At 41.9% G+C, this 22,235-nt stretch overlaps 1 protein-coding gene across 2 annotated transcripts in view; it reads right to left on the bottom strand.

Moving 5' to 3' along the window:
• Nucleotides 1–276: 276 nt before the first annotated feature.
• Nucleotides 277–22,235, bottom strand: part of arhgef2a (Rho guanine nucleotide exchange factor (GEF) 2a) — an 85,033-nt gene continuing 63,074 nt past the window's right edge. For both annotated transcript variants that reach the window (XM_084379026.1, XM_084379027.1), the window contains exons 21-23: nt 21,183–21,509; nt 6,319–6,478; nt 277–4,540 (exon numbers count right to left, since the gene is read on the bottom strand). In XM_084379026.1, the coding sequence (XP_084235152.1) occupies nt 4,512–4,540; nt 6,319–6,478; nt 21,183–21,509 (516 nt within the window). In that variant the 3' untranslated portion in view covers nt 277–4,511. The remainder of the gene's footprint in view (nt 4,541–6,318; nt 6,479–21,182; nt 21,510–22,235) is intronic.

Below are 22,235 nucleotides of genomic sequence, written 5' to 3'. Positions count from 1 at the left end.
ATCAGGCTGTTAAGAGATTTTCTACAAATACAACAAGCATCTATAATAACTTACCAACCCTAGCTTTAACATTCCTGTAATTTTGTTAATTCTGTCTGTGCACATCATGGGATCACGGTCTCCTTTAAGACAAAGTCAGTGTGATGAGTAATAACTGAGTATTACTGTAACATAATGATATCAATGATATCGTCATCAGTCTTTCACTAGTCTCTAAGACTAGGTCCAAATAAGTTCTCTGGATTTTTACTTCAACAGAATACAATACACAACACATGTTGTATTACAATGTTTTATTTTTATGTAATAATACAATACACATGAATGACAAGGATGTGCAAAATTAAGAGTTTTAGGTTAGGCCTTTAAAATACACTGTCACCGACACATACAGTATCTGCTGAAGTTATGCTAAATTATACTGCGTACAACAATAACAAAAGTTCTTATCAGATTTGAGAGAAAATACATTCATATCAGAGAAGCAGATATACAGTTGGAACATTCTTATATATGAGGGAGGATAAATGTGGAAAGTCATTTTGCAGCCACAGAAATCTTTGCACATCTCAAAGGGGTGTTCTAACCACTTTTCAGTATTTAAATTTTAAATCCACTGAAAAGCTTCATCCTGAGGATAATATCTCATTGATCTGGCAGAAAAGTAAGTTTGCCACCACCGTCTTGATAAGTGAAAATTAGTATTACAGAGTATGCAAACCTATGTAGATAGATAGATCGATAGATCGATAGATAGATAGATAGATAGATAGATAGATAGATAGATCCTAACATATAAAAAAATAAATGTTAGGAATAAAAACACCATAAAGCTCAAAGCCTATTTCTATTGCAGTTGTTAGAAAAAAACATGCAGACGGACTACTGATTAATTCTTTACCAAAAATTTAAAGCCACTCGAAGTCTGCTGTTGCTTCAGAGATCAGAACAGATACATAAATAGTTTTAGATTTAGACACTTATCAACAGACATAAAGAAGTTAAAGTTTGTGAAATGCTGCTGGACATTATTACTGGTGTCCAAATACGAAACAGTGACAGCAGATGTTCTGCAGATGATTTTTACTTGATAAAAACAAATCACATTTTTGACATTGTCAGCGTAAATATTGAATTTCCTTTCATCAATAATTTGGAGAAATACATATCCTAAAAATGTTGTCAATCAGAAAGCAAAATAATATCATGTTATGTTTCTTTTATGTAGATTACACCCACATGCTTTAAAATAACTTGTTTTAATTGCTGTATATTTGCATTACTCCTCTCAGCTGCTGGATTTTTTAAGTGTTTAGAGATTGTCACTGTAAGTCTAATACTGTAAGGCTATCCTTACATATTGATCATTACGTGCACTACAGAAAAAAACAAGAAAGCATATGGGGCCATAAACAGGGCTTATGCTTGGCCATAAGCTAAGTCGATCATAACTTGGCGTTCTGAGTCCGATCTGACAGTTTGCATTTGCCATACTGGGGCTGAAGCCTTCTTCTTGCTAAGACTGGTGTAAATCTTACGCCTTGTCAGGAGCAGGCAAAGGTCACAATTAAGGCCATGCGGTGCACTCATCTGTGCAGCTGATCAGCTGTTAACAAGGCATATAACTGTTCTAGTCACAGAGTAGCCAACACATCTGTACTGCAACACATTGGGATACGTTCTTTTACACAGAAAATAATTACCTAATTTATTACATTTGCCAAAGAGGGGATAAATAATTAGAGTTGATCAGAGACAACGTTTCAGTTTGCCCTAACTCAACAACTCACAAAACTATCATTTTTTGAAGGGAGTCTGTTAGTACATTGGATTGCTTAGCAGTCAGTGTTTGCTTGTGGTGGCTATACAGGAGGTTAAAGGAGCTATGAACTCAGAACTCAAATACATTTTTCACTTCCATACACTGGGCACTTTTGGCAGTTATTTAAGTTCCTTATCTACAAATGCAAGTATGGGTATAGGGGTGGACTCTTTGTTAGCCGCAAAACCTTTCAGGGAGGAAAACTGGTTAGATGACAGGACAACCAAGTGTGTGTCTCATCTCATACCAACAATCAGTGATAACCGGGAACATGATCTTTCCCAAGCCTGAACATGGTATTATTTAAACAAAACTTTTCCCAACCCTAATCAAGTACTTTTCCTGTTTAACCGAACCTGAACCATGGCAGTGACAGATCAGAAAACAGATCTATGAACCATTATGGTAACAGTCATTTCTAATGGTTTTGGAAGGCACTGACCTGTAAGCTGGTTTCAGCACTGCTGATGGAGGCATTGTATCAGAAAATGGAAGACAATGAGAGATGATGGTTTATTTGAGTTTATTTTGGACGACCCACCCTGTGATGCTGCCTGCTGTTTTACAGCAATGAACATATTTCAATTGTCTATCACTATCATTTTCATTTCATGTAACACTGCATATCATTCAGTGTCGGGCATAAAATATATTTTGATGCTAGTTATAAAAGGCATAATCTTAAGTTTTGCTATAAATTCTGCTTAATCATTTTTTATATAATTATATACATATATCATGTTAATTCTTCATATAATCTGGATTATTAAAAAATGCAATTCCAAGTTAAACGTTTAATGCAGCAGAAATAGTACCATCTGTACCTGTGCCGTAATGATTCTGACAGAACATCAGACTATCTGTGCAAATACACACTCTGCCTTGGGTAAAAGCTGAGTAAAAGTGTGTGTTTTAAATTGGACTAAGAAATGAGAAAAATTCACAAGTGAGGCAAATGTGCAAACATGTCTCCTTCAGTACACACTGAGTTATAGAGCTCCCTTTTTTCTCCCAGCAGCAAAAAGTTTTTTGGGTTGATAAGAAGCCCTTAAAATTGCAAAAATTGCAATTACAGATTTTTTGGCAACTTTGGGAAAATAGTGAACACAGCACTGACCCATCATCATGTTTTACAGGGGAACTTACACATCCATATGTTACACAGAAACATTATCATTTATTTGGAGTCACTTTGTGACCCGATGAAAGTCAGTCCAGAAATTCACTCTCTGGTAGCTATTATTTGCTAAGGGAAATATCTCCCTCTTTAACTGCTCAGTGCTCCACTTTGTTCACCAGTTAACAGACTAACCGTGTCTGTTGAGCCGGTAGTGTACAGTGGGATTTTAGAGCTTTTTCCAGCTGCTGCCGAAAACTGAGATAAAGAGAACGGTGACGGTGAACCAAAATAGTAAAGTTGTGGGGAATGAACAATGAGCTGAAACACAGTATGAAGCTCTGTAAACAGGAGGGCAGCTGTAGATTCAGGTGATCATTTTCTGTAGTTTAATCAGATCAAGCCTCTCACATTTTCATATTCTTGCCACATTTTCAATTGATACATTGTTATTATAAAAATATAGATTTTTTTCTTTTGATTTATTTAGAGTAAAATGCTTTTATAAGTGACTCTATTTATTACTGTTGTTTCAACTAGATCTTTCAGGTAGTTATTATAAATCCATCTTTAATTTGCATGAACAGGCCTAAATTAAATGATTGTGACTCTGTGTGTGTCTGAGACAAATCCATACGACAGCTAGAGTTTTAATGACTTTGAGTATTTCCCAGTGCTTTATTCACATAAATTTGACAAATTTTATAGGTTGTCACCAAAGACAGATCAGCATCTCAAACAGCAGGACTTATTGCAGGGCAGTTGTATTGGATTGCTTTACATTGTGCTTGTTACCTATTCTTCTGGTATTTCAGTATAGATTGCTGAGAAATGTCATTTTTTAGTTTTTTATAAATAAAGGAGCGGTGCTTTCTGTCACACAGAGGTTGTTGGGTTTCAAACTGCAAGAAGACACTGTCCAACACTGTCCAGTTTATAGTGAGGGACTGGAGTCTTTCATACACAATTAAAAGACATCAGCATATTTAACAGCAAAGGTGCAAATTGTAGTTCAACATTTCAACTCGTTTTCACCCAGCTTTTTGTATTATTATCATTATTATTATTATTATTATTATTCCTTTTCAATAAATACATGAAATACTTATAAAGTCCCTGATTTTGTAAAAATAATGAGCCCTCTCATTTCAAGTGAATTTGATTGCAACTACTTTACATAAAACTATTTAAGATTACATGCTTATGTTGAAAACAGTAGCTGTCAGACCTAATGTTAATTTCGTCAAATCTTAAGATTTACTAGAGTCACATATTAGCAATATCCATTTGTTTTCCACACCCCTTTGGTCAAGTGATGCAATTAAATGAAGGAAATCCAAACAATTCAAAGCATAACTGAAAACTAAAACAAGTCACTGTCACAAGCAATCTACTCAAAAGCAAAGCAGCTAAATAAACATGGAAACTTGCAGATAAGACAGTCATGTGCATTGTTTTGCATTGTGGCATACTGGTCAGAAAGCACAACAATGTGTATTGTTGGGAGTCAATTAGTTTACATCATAATCAATTATAGCTATGAGCTCATTAGCAATGTGACACTTGCCAGGATCAGATCTCTTCTGGAATATCTTGAAGATCTGAAAAAGAGAGAACAAATTCAAATTCAGCCCTCTGTTCCCCTGATACTACTGGTGGCTTGACTCTATAATCTATTCAATAATTCTATGAATACTTTAATTGAAACCTAATATTCTGCTACGATGTCATGTGGGGAGGGACTATTGCAAAATGGTCAAACCTCACACATTTTTGCTTAGCGCTTGAAATTGTTTAAGTTTTCTGGCACTAATAACTGAATATGTGTCAAGTAAGCATTGATATGTCCCAGCAAGGAAAAAGGTGACATTTTCTGAAAATAAGCTTTTGAAGACTAACTGTCCAATAACGGCCCACCTAGATATAGATTGTATATGAAAGCCATATAAAATGCAGTGTTGTAAAGAGTACCCAAAAGTCCTCCTTGAGTAAAAGTAAAGTTATCTTGTTATAATAGTACTTTAGTAAAATTGAAAGTCACCCACATGAATAGTACTTGAGTAAATGTCTAAAAGTAATAAATGTACTTAAGTATCAATAGTACAAGTAAAAGATAACTATAAAAACAGTATATATGCTGAATTGATCCAATTCGATCCCATATTTAAAACTTTTCTGATTAACAGAATCAGTGTTTTCTTTAATCTAACTGCCAATAAAATACATTAATTTGAAAATGTGCTGCTTTCTGATGCAACATGCTATCTGCAAAGTGACTACTTACTTAAATTAACAAAAAAATGTGGTGAAGTGAAATTTAGAACATTTACCTCCAAAATTAAACAGTAAAAGTATAAGGTCCTCAAAATTGTACTTAAGTGCAGTGCTTGAGTAACTTTGTTAAATTTCATCGCTGATAAAATATAAATAAAATAGTATGTTGATGAATAAAAGGAGGTGAAAACAGCAGGGTTTTTAAGTATGTTGTTATACTGATGAAAGAGGTGCAATAAAAATCATCATGAGACAACTCAGAGAGTGTCATTAACTATGTGAGCAGTTGGACTACAGATAACTCCGGGTACAGGTCCCTGGCTTTTATTCGTTTGTGCTGAATACTGCCCCATAATTTGACACGCCATTACAGTATTTGATAACAGAATGTTGTGATTGACTGTTGGAAAATGCACAGATCTGTTCACAGATTAGTAACATTTCAACTGGATTTTTTTTTATTGCACTAATAATCAACTGGTCTACCAACCAGGAGTGATACACTGCTTCCTGACCAAAGCACCCCACATTATTACTTTGCTGAGCCTTTCATGCATTTGTTCAACCAGCGATGGAACAACCACCAGGAGCAATTCTGGGGTTCAGTATCTTGCCTAAGGACACTTCAACATGCAGCTGGAGCCAGGATTTGATTCGGATACTACTCTGATTAGTGGACTGGCTCTACCTGCTGGAACACAGCCATCCCTCACTTAACAATATTCCCCAAAATTTGTGATGCTGTGTAAAACATGCCTAAAATATCCATCCATTGTCTGTTACTACTTATCCTTTTCAGAGTCAAGGACCTTCTTGCTGTGGGGCAACAGCGCTAACCACTGCGCCGCTGTGCTGCCCATCCCTTAAACAGATAAGCCTTATGCAGACTGTAGCACCCAAAAGCACCACCATCTTGACTGAATCCTGAGTCATGAAATATATTGGGTTTCAACACTTCAAAAGTAACTTACAACCAAATTTGAAATTCTGTTTGCCAAACCTCATTGTAGCTCCAGTGTCTTTAGCTGCACGGGAACCACTACCTAAAAAACGAAATGATGCATGAAACATTCACAACCATTTTGAGTGAAGTCTGTAATCTGACCTTTGGAGCTTTCAGATGCTGTTCCATCATCATCATCCGATGTCATGTCTACCTCCAAGTCACTGCTGTCCTGGACACCATCTGACTGGTGGACAGGTTCCTGGTTGGCCTGAGGGATGTCTCCAGTTGAGAGCTCCCTTCCTGATTGCAGAGAGACAGGCTGAAACAGCAAGAGGTATGAGATTGTAAAAACCTGACACTGACACAGTTCACAATGTGTGTGTTCAAACACTTAATTCCTTAAAGAAACCATAAATCTGACATGTTTTCCTGAAAAGTGTGGCAGGGAACATTATAGGCCATTGGCATCAGGAAATACTGCTGCCATGAAGGGTTGAACATCTTTTATGAATCTAATGGATATCACCATCATAGATGAGCTTAAGATAAAGTTCAAGTCCAGTTCTGGGGTCTCATTTATAAAACTCTGTGGAGAATCCACACTAATGTTTGCTTACTTACAAATGAGGAAATGTACATACGGCAAAATTTCCTTTTATAAATCCCAAATCAACTTTGAAATGTGCTCACATGGATCAGCCCCTTATCACGTTCTCTCCACACCCACATTCAATGATAAATGGTCAGTGCAAAGTGCCTTATGTCTGTTAATGCATGGAAATGAGCAGCTGATCAGTCGTTCTTTACAGTGAACCATGGCCACAACCGATGGGAAAACGAAGAGAACCAATTTTTTTGTGACACAGAAAACAAGGTGTGTGTGGATGAGGTGGTAATTATTTCATTCACCTAGCCCTCCAGCAGTGCGAGGACATTGAAAGACCATGCCCACGTGCCAATTGTAGCCATTTTTGGAGGTGGACAGTGGTCGACTTAGGCACTTTGTTTGGTCTGTGGCTATGCAGGCCCAGACATAGCAAGCCATACACTGTGTGTTCTGACACCTCTCTATTGTAGCCAACATTAAGACTTTTAACTTTTAGCCTTCATTCCCCACATGTATCAATCAAGTTTTGGTAAGTAAAAACCACTGCAGACCCGGAACACTGCACATGACCATTTTGAAGATGTTCTGACCCAGTCGTCTAGCCATCACAATTGGTCCTTGCCAAGGTGCTCAGATCATTATGCTTGCCCATATGTCCGCTTTCAACCCATCAACTTTGACAACTGACTATCCCAACCTTTGTAATGAGGTGATCAATGTTATTCACCTCACCCCTTTTAGTGTTGTGGCTCATTGGTGGATATGCTGATATCTATGCCAGGTGGTACCAAAATTGCAAAAAGCCATTGACAAACAGTGGTGGACTGACCATCTTGCACACCAGGACAAATCCTGGAGGGCCGTCGCTTTCTTGGGCCGATCAGATGCTTTCGCTTGCACCACCCAGTCTTGCCTTTTCACTGGCCCTACCTTTTTAGCGATCATTATGGTCATATAACCAGGTTAAAAATTCCAGACATAGAGTACACCTTTCAAGCTAGCAGCTGTATATACCACTTTCCCTGGTTGTACTTCACTATTACGGTTGGTTTTGAGTTACAACCTATTTTTGATCTATTTATATTTTGCCTTCAAATAAAAATCTATGTATAGGCTTAGGCTGTCCACCATTTATTTTCCTCCCAAAACCTGAGAAGGAAGGCTTGCTGAGAAATTTGTTTGACCAATGGCCTTGCTTGCCCCCTGTTGTGGTAACAATCTAGAGACGTGCATCAACATCAGCGAGATCAGATGAAACATTTTAAAAAGTAAAAGGAAGAGCTGAAAAGCTTAGAGAGAAAGGAAGAAGGCATTAGAGGCTCCGGCTTTCAAATACAGAAAAATCGACTAACTGTTTGGCCATCATGATCCTCAAGTGTTGCAGTGTTCATTTGGAGGAGCACACAAAGCGGTAAGAAATTTAATTAATTAAAGGCTATAGCAGCTATGTGTTCAGTTCAAATTAGCTTGAGCTTACAAACGACTCTACTGACAGACAAGTTGGTATTAGCCTACTATTTAATGCATATTGATGCGTTTTACAAGTTTCCTTTTCAGTGCCTGAAATGTGTTCTGGAATACAGGAAGACTTTCCAAACTTTCCATTCAAAACCCTGACTTGACGTTCAGAATCACCTGTCTATATAGACTAGCAACCAGCAAGTACTACTCTTCTGCCCTCGGCTGAACTGAGTGCTTTAGCGTATGCAGCGAGCTAAACATAAATGGCTTCAGTAACCACTCGAGTCACTTGTAGCATTTTTCTGAGCTTTACTGATGCACCATTTCTCACTTGTAAAACTGTGACAAAAGAAACAGAATAAAGAGCATTCAGTTCCAGTGTAAAAATATACATTTCACATTCAAAAGTATTGCAATGTGTAACATAACCAATCTCCGTTCTTAACATTAGCAACAGATCCTGTATTGAATAGCGACCAAAAGGCTAATCATAACACGTAGCTTTTGCTGATTTGAATAGCATATCGGCTGTAATAACACGAAATGAAAGCACCAATACACGTCTATAATCAAGAATCTTTGCACTGAACTTAGAGATTATGACCTTCTCAAGCACAACAGGTGAGGAAAACAGCAGACTTCACACAGGAACGACATGTTAGGAGGGCTCGGTTATACTCAATCTCCCGATACAAACTCACTTCCTGCTTTACGCCACTAGATGGAAGTGATTGTCAACAAACTTCAAATCCACTTCTCTTAAAGGCACAGTTACCAGATTAAAACAAGAGCAAAATAGCTGGAATGTGTCACAAAATAAACCTCAAGTGCAGAATATACTAACAAACCAAGACTGGGGGACAGAACACTCCCCGTCTGACATCAGTAGGATGTCACACCTAATAACCCACACCCACTGTTTTCAAAGGATATGTCTTTCAGGTGTGGTCCTTCGCTACCAGCAGGATGACTTCACTGATAGGTCTCAAGTACAGTGTCTGTTCGCCATTGCGGACTATCTTGACTTGGATCTTCCTCACTCTTCCATCCTGGCTAGGAAAGGTCTTTGCAACAACGCCAAGAGGCCAGTCATTCCTATTCTCTTGCCCATCTTTAAGCAGGACGACATCTCCTACTTGTAGGTTGGGTTTGGGTGTTCTCCACTTGCGACGAGGTTGTAGTCCACTGAGGTATTCCCTCTTCCATCGTCCCCAGAAGACATTGGCCAGGTACTGTACACGTCTCCATTGTGCTCTAAACAGGTCACGGTCGTCAAAGTGACCTGGGGGGACTAGAGGCATGGCAACTTTCTGAGTGAGCAGCATGGCAGGAGTGAGAATCTCAGGGTGTTCTGAATCAGTGGAAACTGCTGTGAGTGGCCTTGCATTAACTATAGCAGAGACTTCCGACATGAATGTCACTAACACCTCATATGTGAGCTTGGCCTTTCCGTGTTGTAGCAGCATTGCATCTAGAATCCGCCGACTGACGCCGATCATGCGCTCCCATGATCCAGCCATGTGAGAGGCATGTGGGGGATTAAAATGCCACTCACAACCACTATCTCTGAGATAGGTATTGATTTTGCCATTGTGACAGCCCCTCTTGTCAATTTGAAGTTCTCTGCAAGCGCTCACAAAATTTGTACCGCAGTCTGATCTGAGCAGCTTGGCAGCACCTCTGACGGCAAAGAAACGTCGCAGTGCATTAATAAACGACTAAGCGTCCATTGACTCTATTACTTCAATGTGTATGGCACGAATACTCATACATGTGAAGATTACAGCCCACCTCTTAGCTTCTGCTTGGCTTCCACGTGTTTTTCTGACTGTGACGGGCCATGGGCCAAAAACATCAAGGCATGTAAAAGGTGGGTCTGTGCACATTCTGTCCTCTGGCAGATCTGACATGATCTGTTCTTGTCGTTTGCCTCTTAATCTGCGACATGTAACGAAGTTAAAGATAACACTGCTGATGGCTCTTTTCTCACCCACTATCCAGAAACCTGCAGCTCTGATTGCACCTTCAGAAAAGTGTCTGTCCTGGTGGCATACTTGTGAATGAAAGTGCGTGATTATGAGCTGAGTTACGTGGTGTTTACTGGGGATGAGTATGGGGTGCGTTTCGTGTGCCGTGAGTTGAGCTTTCGTTAGCCGACCTCCCACCCGGAGAATCATGTTTGTGTCCATGATTGGATTCAGTTTGCTAAGTGGGCTTTGCTTGGGAACAGACTCACCACGTTCTATGTGCCTGATGTCATCTGCATACACCTCACTTTGAACTGCACGAATGATGATGGCTTTGGCCTGCTGGAGTTGTTCTTCAGCGATGTTCTTGTCACACTTGTGCCATCCATGGCATGTGCTCTCAGGTGCGCATGCCAAGGATGACACGATGTGGAGCAGCCTGGCGATGGCCTTTAACAGACGACTACGTACTACGGTAAGCGTGTTGCGTCATTGCGTCATTTCCTTTTTGTTGTGTTACTGATAGTGATAGCGTAACTGTGCTGCTCCGGCTCGTCCGAGCAGATTATTGTTATATTCCTTACTGCAGCGGCCGAATTCCTGCTTACAATTAAGCACGTACCAGTCCACTAAAGCATTCAACAGTACTCTGTGTTTATAGCTTATCGCTAAACTTACTGCTGTTTGTAGCTCTCCTAGCTCTGCTAGCTAATCTATCGTACCCTAGCTTAGCCGCTATCAGCTAGCGATGGCTTCTCTCTCTCCCTCTAGCTCTCCTCTTTTCTCTTGCTCGGTGTGCCAGATGTTTAGTTACACCTCTGCCTCCCTTAGTGATACTGGTACATGTATTAAGTGTAGTTTATTTGTAGTGCTGGAGGCGAGGCTCAGTGAGTTGGAGGCTCGGCTCCGCAGCATGGAAACTCCGACTGTAACTGCTGCAGTTAGCCAGGCCCCCTTAGCTAGTGCGGACCGAGCAACCGTAGCTTCAGCTAGCCGTCCCTCGGCAACTCCCGAGCAGCCGGGAAAGCAGGGTGGCTGGGTGACTACTCGAAGCAAGCATAGTACCACGCCAAAGCCCACGGTACACCATCTGCCGCTTCACGTTTCTAACAGACTTTCTCCACTCAGCGACACACCCGCTGAGAAACCAACTCTGGTTATTGGCAGCTCCATAGTACGAAACGTGAAGTTAGCGGCACCAGCGACCATAGTGAAATGCATCCCAGGGGCCAGAGCAGGCGACATCGAATCAAATTTGAAACTGCTGGCTAAAGCTAAACGTAAATATAGTAAGATCATAATACATGTCGGCGGTAATGACTCCCGGCTACGCCAGTCGGAAGTCACTAAGATTAATGTTGAGTCGGTGTGTAACTATGCCAAAACAATGTCAGACTCCGTAGTTTTCTCTGGGCCCCTGCCAAATCTAACCAGTGATGACACGTTTAGCCGCATGTCATCATTCAACCGCTGGCTGTCGAGGTGGTGTCCAGCAAACGATGTGGGCTTTGTTGATAATTGGCGGACTTTCTGGGGAAAACCTGGTCTGATTAGGAGAGACGGCATCCATCCCACTGTGAACGGAGCGGCTCTCATCTCTAGAAATCTAACCAATTTTATTAGCCAACCACCAGCCTGATAACCCAGAGTTGAGACCAGGAGACAGAGCTGCAGTCTTACACGCTTCTCTGAGCTTCCATTAGATCAGTTGCACACCCAAAACTTTATTGAGACTGTGTCTGCCCCCCGACCACCTAAATTAATTAAATTTATCAAATCAAAAGTCAGCAGAAGAGGAGTTGTGCATGAAAATCTAATAAAAATTAACAGCAACTCTGCAATTCCAAAACAAGACAAGAGAATTAAATGTGGACTCCTAAACATCAGATCCCTGTCATCGAAAGCTGTATTAGTAAATGACTTAATTTCAGATTGTAATATTAATTTATTCTGTCTTACTGAAACCTGGCTGCATCCTGAAGAATATGTCAGCCTGAATGAATCCACTCCCCCTAGTCATATTAATACTCACATTCCTCGAGGCTCCGGCCGAGGAGGTGGTGTTGCAGCTATTTATGACTTAAGTCTGTCAATCAATCCTAAACCTAAATTAAATTATAACTCATTTGAAAGCCTTGTTCTTAGTCTTTCACATCCAACGTGGAAAACTTTACAGCCAGTTCTATTTGTTGTAGTGTATCGAGCACCTGGTCCTTACTCAGAATTTTTATCTGAATTCTCTGAGTTTTTATCAAGTCTAGTCCTCAAATCAGATAAAGTAATTATTGTAGGTGATTTTAATATTCATGTGGATGTCGTTAATGATAGCCTTAGTACTGCATTTATCTCATTATTAGACTCTATTGGCTTCTCTCAGTGTGTACATAAACCAACTCACTGTTTTGACCACACCCTTGACCTTGTTCTAGCTTATGGTATCGAGATTGAAAATCTAACAGTTTTTCCACAGAATCCTCTTTTATCAGACCATCACTTAATAACTTTTGAAGTTCTATTACTGGACTACACACCATTAGGCAAAAACTCCTTCACTAGGTGTCTATCTGATAGTGCTGTAGCTAAATTTAAGGAAATTATACCGCTGGCACTAAATTCAATGCCATGTCTTAATATAATAGAGGACTCCTCCGCTAACCTCAGTTCCTCACAAATTGATCATCTTGTTGATAGCACTGCAGGCTCATTGCAAACAACACTGGACTCTATTGCCCCTCTGAAAAAGAAACCTATAAAACACAGGAGGCTAGCACCTTGGTATAACTCGGATACCCGCAAATTGAAGCAAACATCACGGAAATTTGAAAGGAAATGGCGTTCCACCAATTTGGAAGAATCTCGCTTAGCCTGGAAAGATAGCCTTAAAATATATGGGGAGGCCCTCCGCAATGCCAGAGCAAACTATTACTCGTCATTAATAGAGGAAAATAAAAACAACACCAGGTTTCTTTTCAGCACTGTAGCCAGGCTGACAGAAAGTCACAGCTCTCCTGAGCCATGTATTCCTACAACGCTCAGTAGTAATGACTTCATGAGCTTCTTTAATGATAAAATTTTAACTATTAGAGACAAAATCCATCATCGCTTGCCCTCAACTGGCACTATTGTATCTTTAAACACAGGAACCTCAGAAACAGTTGTAAATTCTGACTTATATTTAGACTGCTTCTCTCCCATTGACCTCCACCAACTAACTTCGATGATTTCTTCATCTAGACCAACAACTTGTCTCCTAGACCCCATCCCAACTAGGTTGCTGAAAGAAACTTTACCTTTAATTAGCTCATCTCTACTAGAAATGATCAACCTGTCTCTATTAACAGGATACGTACCACAGTCCTTTAAACTAGCTGTAATTAGACCGCTCCTTAAAAAGCCTAATCTTGATCCAGAAGCTTTAGCCAACTATAGACCTATATCCAACCTCCCTTTCCTCTCCAAGATCCTTGAGAAAGCAGTCGCCAACCAGCTATGTGACTTTCTTCATAACAATAGTTTATATGAGGATTTTCAATCAGGTTTTAGAGCACATCATAGCACAGAGACGGGACTGGTGAAAGTTATAAATGACCTCCTAATCGCTTCTGACAAAGGACTTGTCTCTGTTCTGGTCTTGCTAGATCTTAGTGCTGCATTTGATACCATTGATTATCACATTCTACTACAGAGACTGGAACACTTAATTGGCATTAAAGGACCCGCATTACACTGGTTTAAGTCCTATTTATCGGATCGATTTCAGTTTGTACATGTTAATGATGAGTCATCCCTGTATACCAAGGTTAGTCATGGTGTTCCTCAAGGCTCCGTGCTTGGACCCATACTATTCACCTTATATATGCTCCCTCTAGGAAATATAATTCGGAAACACTCCATAAACTTTCATTGTTACGCAGATGATACCCAATTATACCTATCAATAAAGCCAGATGAAACTAATCAGCTAACTAAACTCCATGCATGTCTCAAGGACATTAAGACCTGGATGACCTGCAATTTTCTGCTGTTAAATTCAGATAAAACCAAAGTTATAGTACAAGTAACTTGCATTAACTTGGCCTCCAGCACCACCGTCAGGAATCTGGGAGTTATCTTTGATCAAGATATGTCCTTCAACTCCCACATAAAACAAATTTCAAGGTCTGCATTTTTTCATCTACGTAACATTGCAAAAATCAGGCCCATCCTGTCTCAAAAAGACGCAGAAAAGCTAGTCCATGCATTTGTTACTTCCAGGCTGGACTATTGTAATTCTCTATTATCAGGCTGCCCTAACAAGTCTCTAAAGAGTCTCCAGCTGGTCCAGAATGCTGCAGCACGTGTACTGACAGGAACTAAGAAAAGAGATCATATTACTCCTGTATTGGCCTCTCTGCACTGGCTCCCTGTAAAATCAAGAATAGAGTTTAAAATCCTTCTCCTCACTTACAAAGCTGTTAATGGTCAGGCACCATCATATCTCCAGGAGCTCATACTACCCTATTACCCAACTAGAGCATTACGCTCCCAGAACGCAGGATTACTTGTAGTTCCTAAAGTCTCCAAAAGCAGAATGGGAGCCAGAGCCTTCAGTTATCAAGCTCCTCTTCTGTGGAACCATCTTCCTGTTTTGGTCCGGGAGGCGGACACCCTCTCTACCTTTAAGAGTAGACTTAAGACCTTCCTTTTCGATATAGCTTATAGTTAGGGCTGGCCCAGGCCTGTCTTGGACCAGCTCTTAGTTATGCTGCTATAGGCCCAGTCCGGGGGACAAATGATACATCGAGCTTCTCTCTCCTCCTCTCCTCTCCATCTGTATACATTATGCCTGTATACATGCCCCATCTCTGCATGTCACTGACTTCCCTTCTTCCCCAGAGTCCTTGTGCTTTCTAGTCCTACAGGCTCCCATGGATCCTGGTCGCGCCCGGTTCGTGGATCGTGGATGCGCCTACTGCCATGGCCCTGCCTGATCGTGGATGCGCCTACTGCCATGGCCCTGCCTGACACCCTCCACTACTGTTGCTAATATTAGTCACATCTCTGTTACATACGTTCCACTACTATTATTGTAATGCATTACTACATACTATCCTCACCGTTAACCACTACTACTGTTATTACTAGTAATCACTTTTCCTTATGTGCATTTCATTATTATTGCTGTAATACCTCTTTATGTACTTTCATTCCTGCCAACCATCCGTTATAATTGTATACATTGTGATCTCGTTTATCTGCTCTGTACATGCGACATCTATTGCACGTCTGTCCGTCCTGGGAGAGGGATCCCTCCTCTGTGGCTCTTCCTGAGGTTTCTTCCGCATTTTTTTTCCCCCCCTGTTAAAAGGGCTTTTGTTTGGGGGCAAGTTTTTCCTCACTCGAATCGAGGGTCGAAGGACAGAGGGTGTCATCTCTGTACAGATTGTAAAGCCCTCTGAGGCAAACTGTGATTTGTGAATTTGGGCTATACAAATAAAATTTGATTTGAATTTGATTTGATTTGACTCCAGCTGGAGAATCTTTCAAACCTTGCAGCTCCGAGTGTTCCTTTTGACAGGGAGGTAGCACAAGACACAACCTCTGGACGCAGTTCACTGTCTTGTTTGGGGCCAATGAGCTCAAAGGGCGCTTCCAGTATTTGACCTTGGCCTGAGTCAGTAAGGAAGGGAGGCCCGCTGAGCCATGTAGAGCTGGAAAGATGGTCAGCAGGCAGTCCACGTGTGGCGTGGTCGGCTGGGTTTAAATGTGTGGGCACATAATGCCATTGGTGGGTCTGAGTGGAGCGCCTGATGCGTTCCACACGGTTATGTACATACACATAAAAGCGTCTCTTTTCATTGAAAATGTAGCCCAGCACTACTTTGGAGTCTGTGTAAAAGTTTACTTCATCAAATGAGGCATCGAGCTCTTCTTGGACCATGTCTGCAACTTCTACAGCCGGCACGGCAGCACAGAGCTCTAACCTGGGAATGGTAATGTCTGGTTTTGGAGCCAGCCTAGCCTTGCCCATAAGAAAGCCCCCGTCACTGTGTCCATCAGCAGCTGTAAGTTTCAGATAGGCAACTGCCCCGACTGCCTTTGTGGATGCATCACAAAAAACATGCATTTCTTTTCTTTTTGCTTTAGACAGTGAGATGGATGTATACATACGGGAGATCTTGAGCTGTTCTAGGTGCTTTAGAGAGTCTTTCCACTGTTGCCACTTGTCCTGTTTCTCCTTTGGTAGCGGAGTATCCCATTCACTGATATCCTTGGAGATCTCTCTCAAAATGGAGCGTCCTTCAATACTGACTGGCATGGCGAACCCAAGTGGATCATACAAACTGTTGATGACCGATAGTACGCCACGTTTAGTGAAGGGCTTGTCACTTATTTCCACTTGAAATGAGAACTGGTCTGTGGACAAGTTCCAGTCCAGTCCGAGGCTACGTTGCATGGGAGGGGCATGCTGTCCAAGCTCGAGTCCCTGCAGACCTGTAGTTAGATCTTCGCCTGGGAACGCACTGGTGACTACAGGACTGTTGGACGAGATCTTGTGGAGACGGATGTTAGACTGAGCCAGCATTTTTTGTTCTCTGCAAAGGATGTCGACTGCCTCATGCTCAGAGGCGAATGACTTTAGCCCATCATCTACGTAAAAATGGCGTTCAATAAACTTCCTCACCTCGCTGCCGTACTCCCTCTCTCCCTCCACAGCAGTTCTCTTGAGTCCATAAATGGCGACTGAGGGGGATGGACAGTTTCCAAACACATGAACTGTCATTCGAAACTCGTCCACTTCTCCATCCAGGTCGTGATCGCGGAACCACAAAAAGCGCAGATAATCACGATGGTCCTCCCTGACCATAAAGTTGTGAAACATCTGCTCCACGTCAGCCATCACCGCATATGGTTCGCCTCTGAAACGAACAAGCACACCTACAAGACTGTTGTTAAGATCTGGGCCTTTAAGTAGCACTTGATTGAGAGACACATTTCCACACTGAGCACTTGAATCGAAGACAATTCTGATTTTACCTGGTTTTTGTGGATGGTAAATACCAAAGCTTGGGAGATACCAACATTCTTGGTGGGGTTTGAGAGGAGGAGCCCTTTCTGCATGTCCTTGAATGTTTTTTCCTTAAACTCCACGTAGTGCCCTTTAATCTCTGGCTTTCTCTTTAATGTCTTGCGTAGTGACATGAGGCAGTTGAGAGCCTGCTCTCTGTTGTTAGGTAAGCGTGGTCGTGGATGACGAAACAGCAGAGGACCCACCCAGATATTTGCCTCATCTTTAGCAAACCCATTGTGCATAACATTCAGAAATGACTCATCTTCTGCAGAGAGTGCCAGTTTGTCATCATTTGCTGTTTGTTCAAAGATTTGTTTGCTCAGCTCATCTTTGGGTTGCATGCTCTCACAAAAAGGATTGTCTTCTGTGAACCTTCCCTTTGTATAGATCCTGCTTTCACAGGGAACTAGAAAACTGGGGCGGCCATTGTCAAGTATGTTTGTCTTGTAGGAATTTACTGTGGGTCTGTGTGCTCCTGAAAGGCAGACATCTCCGATAATTACCCACCCGAGATCAAGCTGTTGGGCATAAGGTGCTTCGTTTGAGCCGTTTATCTGGCAGCGAACCTTGTGAGCCTGAATTACATCTCGGCCCAGCAGGAGAAGAATGTCAGCTGATGGATCAAGTGGTGGTATTTGTGTGGCTAAATGAGATAGGTGAGGATGCGCAGCTGCAGCTTCAGGGGTGGGTATCTCACTCCTGTTGTTTGGGATCTGATTACATTCAGTAAGTATGGGTAGTGACATCGACACTTTTCTGTTTATGTCCTCGATGGCAAAGCCGTGGGCTCTGCGCCCTAGTGTGTTCACTGTTCCAGAGCATGTTTTCATTGTGTAAGGGAGGGCTTCACTATGTAGGTTGAACATATCAAAAAAGGTGGAGCGGGCCAATGACGCGTTACTCTGATCATCTAAGATTGCGTACACTTTTCTTTTCTCATGGGGGGCTGAGCAGGGGTACACATTTACCAGGCAAATTTTAGAACAAAACTTCCCCTGTAGTCCTTGCCCACATACCTCGGTACAGCTGGATGTGGTCACTGTGGGGTTTGGGGTATACGGCTCCCCGCCATGTGCCCCTGGTAGGGTGTCAGGGCCTGCATCTGCCCACGGGGGCGGCCCAGCATGCATGGCGGAAATGTGTGAATCACTGTTGCACTCTACACAGTGAATAACAGCTTTACAGTTTTTGGCCCTGTGTTCTGTTGAGGAGAGACACTTGTAGCAGATTGACAGCTCCTTTAATAGGCCCCTTCTCTCATCTAGTGTCTTCATTCTAAACCCTCTACATTTGGTGAGTGAATGTGGCTTCTTGTGTACTGGACACTGCTTATTAGGGTCAAGAGAGGGAGATTCATTGTTAGTTGCACTGACCTGTGTTTTGTTCGTTGTGACGGGAACTTTGAACCGTGTTGGTCTCACTAGCGGCCTTTCTGTTTTCATGTGTGCAGTGCCGCAGTTTTGCAGAATAAAGCTGGGGTCTGTTCTCATTTCAGCGTGGTTGTTCACAAACTGGACAAAATAGGAGAAAGGCGGGTAGTGAGCTTTATGATCTTTCTTATATTTCGATCCTTCTTTGACCCACGCCTCCTGCAGGCCACTTGGGAGCTTTTCCACAATTGGGTTTATTCCTCTTGAAGTGTCGAGAAAGCTGAGGCCTGGTAAATACCCTTCATTTTTAGCTGCTTCGAGCTCTTGGAGAAGATCTGCAAGCTCCTGCAGGAGGTGACTGTCTTTATGACCAGCTTTGGGAAAGCTTTCCAGGCGATTGAACAGAGAAGCTTCAATGGCTTCTGGTGAGCCATAATTTCTGTTGAGTCTTTGCCATAAACGTTGAAGACCTGCATCTGGGTTGCTAATGTGAACAGCTCTAATTCTCAGGGCATGCTGGACAGACTCACCGCTCAGCCATTTGGTAAGTAAATCCAGCTCTTCGCAGCATTTCAAGTTCAAATCTGCAGTAGTGTTGCGAAACATAGATCTCCATGCTATGTAGGTTTCTGGCCTGTTATCAAACACTGTGAGTCCCACTGTCAGGAGGTCACGACGTGAGAGGAGCACAGCAAGGTCTGATACATCAGTTTGTTGACGCGAAGATGGAGATGGGGTGTAATCTGCTCTGATATGGCTGGACGAATGGGATGGTGGATGCTTGGGGTGTCTGATACATGGAGAGCTGGGGGAGTACTCACATACATGCTTGGCCCGACGTTGTTGGTGTTGTCTATGTCCCACTTTTTATCAGGCTTTGTGTCCTCATCCATATTAGTGTCGTTATGGAAGTGAGTGTTTACATATTCTTGAGTGCGGCTGGCAGCCATGCCTATTGTAGCAGGAACCTCTGGCGGCTCCACAAACTCTGTTTGGTCCAAAAAGGCAACCTCCAAGACCTTAGCTGCTGCGAGCGCTGCTTTTGCCTCTCCCTCTTGCTTCAGGGCGTTCATAGTAGCCACCAGCCGAGTCTTCTCCATCTTGATGTGTGCCTTTTCGACCTCCATGTCTATTTGGCGTTTGGCGTACTCTGCTCTGGTGCTGGCGGCTTCAGCCTCGGCTCGTGCTTTTGCTGCAGCTAGGCTAGCTGTGGACCTGCGTGATGAAGCTGAGCTGCACTTTGACCTGACTTCCAGTTGGGAGAGCGGAGGGGTGTCTCCGTGGTTAGACATGTCTGCTTTCACTGGCGTGGAAAGTCTCAGGACCCCGACGATGCACTCGATGCGTAGACAAATCTTTTTACTGTTCTGCCCTCGGCTAAACTGAGTGCTTTAGCGTATGCAGCGAGCTAAACATAAATGGCTTCAGTAACCACTTGTGAGTCACTTCAGTGAGGCATTCAGTTCCAGTGTAAAAATATACATTTCACATTCAAAAGTATTGCGATGTGTAACATAACCAATCTCCGTTCTTAACATTAGCAACAGATCCTGTATTGAATAGCGACCAAAAGGCTAATCATAACACATAGCTTTTGCTGATTTGAATAGCATATCGGCTGTAATAACACGAAATGAAAGCACCAATACACGTCTATAATCAAGAATCTTTACACTGAACTTACAGATTATGACCTTCTCAAGCGCAACAGGTGAGGAAAACAGCAGACTTCACACAGGAACGACATGTTAGGAGGGCTCGGTTATACTCAATCTCCCGATACAAACTCACTTCCTGCTTTACGCCACTAGATGGAAGTGATTGTCAACAAACTTCAAATCCACTTCTCTTAAAGGCACAGTTACCAGATTAAAACAAGAGCAAAATAGCTGGAATGTGTCACAAAATAAACCTCAAGTGCAGAATATACTAACAAAACAAGACTGGGAGACAGAACAACTATGGTGCTGAAGCTAGTGTGCTATGCCATTTCCTTTAGAGTCTGTAAGCCTATGTATTTAAAGAAGGCTATTTATGAATAAATCCAAATAATGCAATGATCTTATTGAAAAATTCTGCAGGATTGTCAAAATTGCCCTAAATTCACATTTCTTTTTCACATTAATTAATGTAAATAAAACAACACAAATTAAATAATAATAATAATTAATTGTGGTTCTACATTAACTGTTGTCTGTTGTAGGTCTATATTGCGTACCTCTGTAGTCTGGCATATTATGCTATCATTGGGGTCTATCTGTGCATGTGCACTGTGCCGCCCATGTTACACTTTGTTGTTTCCTGTAGTGAAGGGGATTGTAAAAACAGTACACACAGATAGCAGCATGGAGGAAAATGATGGCTGAGATAGCTGCCCAATGGCAGGCTTATACAGTAACAACAGTCTACATCTGCTGAGTCAGTCTACCATGCTGGCATGTCTAATTATAACATTCCTTTTGGAAAGGCTTCAGTGTTTTTGGAACTTGACTTATAGTAATAGGGACTAAAGGCCAGGTTATCCAGGTTATTTTGACATTTTTTTAAAATGTCCCTTGTATCCTTACCTGAAAAGCCTGCTCCCCCAGCTGCTGCGAGGCGACTACAGCCCCACTGCAGACCTTCATGTGTCGGACCTGCCGCTCCAGCTTGGCCCTGGCCCTCTCACTGTCCTTGAACCGGCTCTCGGCATCCCGCAGCCTCAGCAGCTCCTCCTGCAGCAGGCTGTGTTGTCTCTGCAAAAGAGCCAGCTCCCCAATGGTAGACCCTGTATTGGCCTCCCGATTTCCACCATCTCGCCAGAGAGGGCGCCATACTCCTCCTGTAGCTGGTGCAATGGTGTCCTGTGGCTGCAGCAGCAGTTCTAAGATCGAGTCTTGTTTGATGACGGCACCCTGCAGGATTTGATAGAGAAACCAACTTTAAAGTTTTAATACAATTCTATGGTTCAGATTTTTGTTTTTATTGAGGAAACAACATCCAACAAAAAGGAGAGCATTTACAAAAAGTACAAAGCAGCAAGGGAAACTGTAATAAATAACTCTGGAAGATATCCACTTCATTTGTCTAACTCAGACTGCTGTACGTCTCATGGCTTCAGACTGTTGATTTAAGAAGGGTATCTATTAATGGCCAGTATGAACAGGAGAATACAACAATCTTATTGGAGGATCAGTCATCCATCCCTCCTACAGGCTGGATGAACATACTTTTAACTGGGTGCATTCGCCAATAAAATTCACACTTTCACATATCATATATCACATATCCAATATATCTGGCTGAGCTGGCTATAACTCCCCAAGGCATGACAATACACTTTTTACAATACTTAATGTCTGGAAATCTTCTCACATTTGAATTTACTGTTGTTTTATTATGTTGGACACATTTTGAATTCTGATATCTTGGCTGATTTCTTTTGATTTTCCCATGATGTCACACAAGGAGGCAGTGTGTTTGAGGTGAGCCTTAAAATACATCCACAGGTGTGACTGTAATTAACTCAAATATTGTCAATTAACAATAACAATAACAATTAATCAATATCAGAAGCTTATAAAGCCATGACATCATCACCTGGGCTTGCCCAAATTGTTTAAAGGCATAGTAAACTTAGT

This window comes from Pagrus pagrus (genome assembly GCF_965226575.1).
Source record: "Pagrus pagrus genome assembly, chromosome: 17".
In the NCBI taxonomy this organism is placed as follows: Eukaryota; Metazoa; Chordata; class Actinopteri; order Spariformes; family Sparidae; genus Pagrus; species Pagrus pagrus.
The sequence above is the reverse complement of the archived record's forward strand: the minus strand, read 5'-3'. Positions and strand labels throughout refer to the sequence as shown.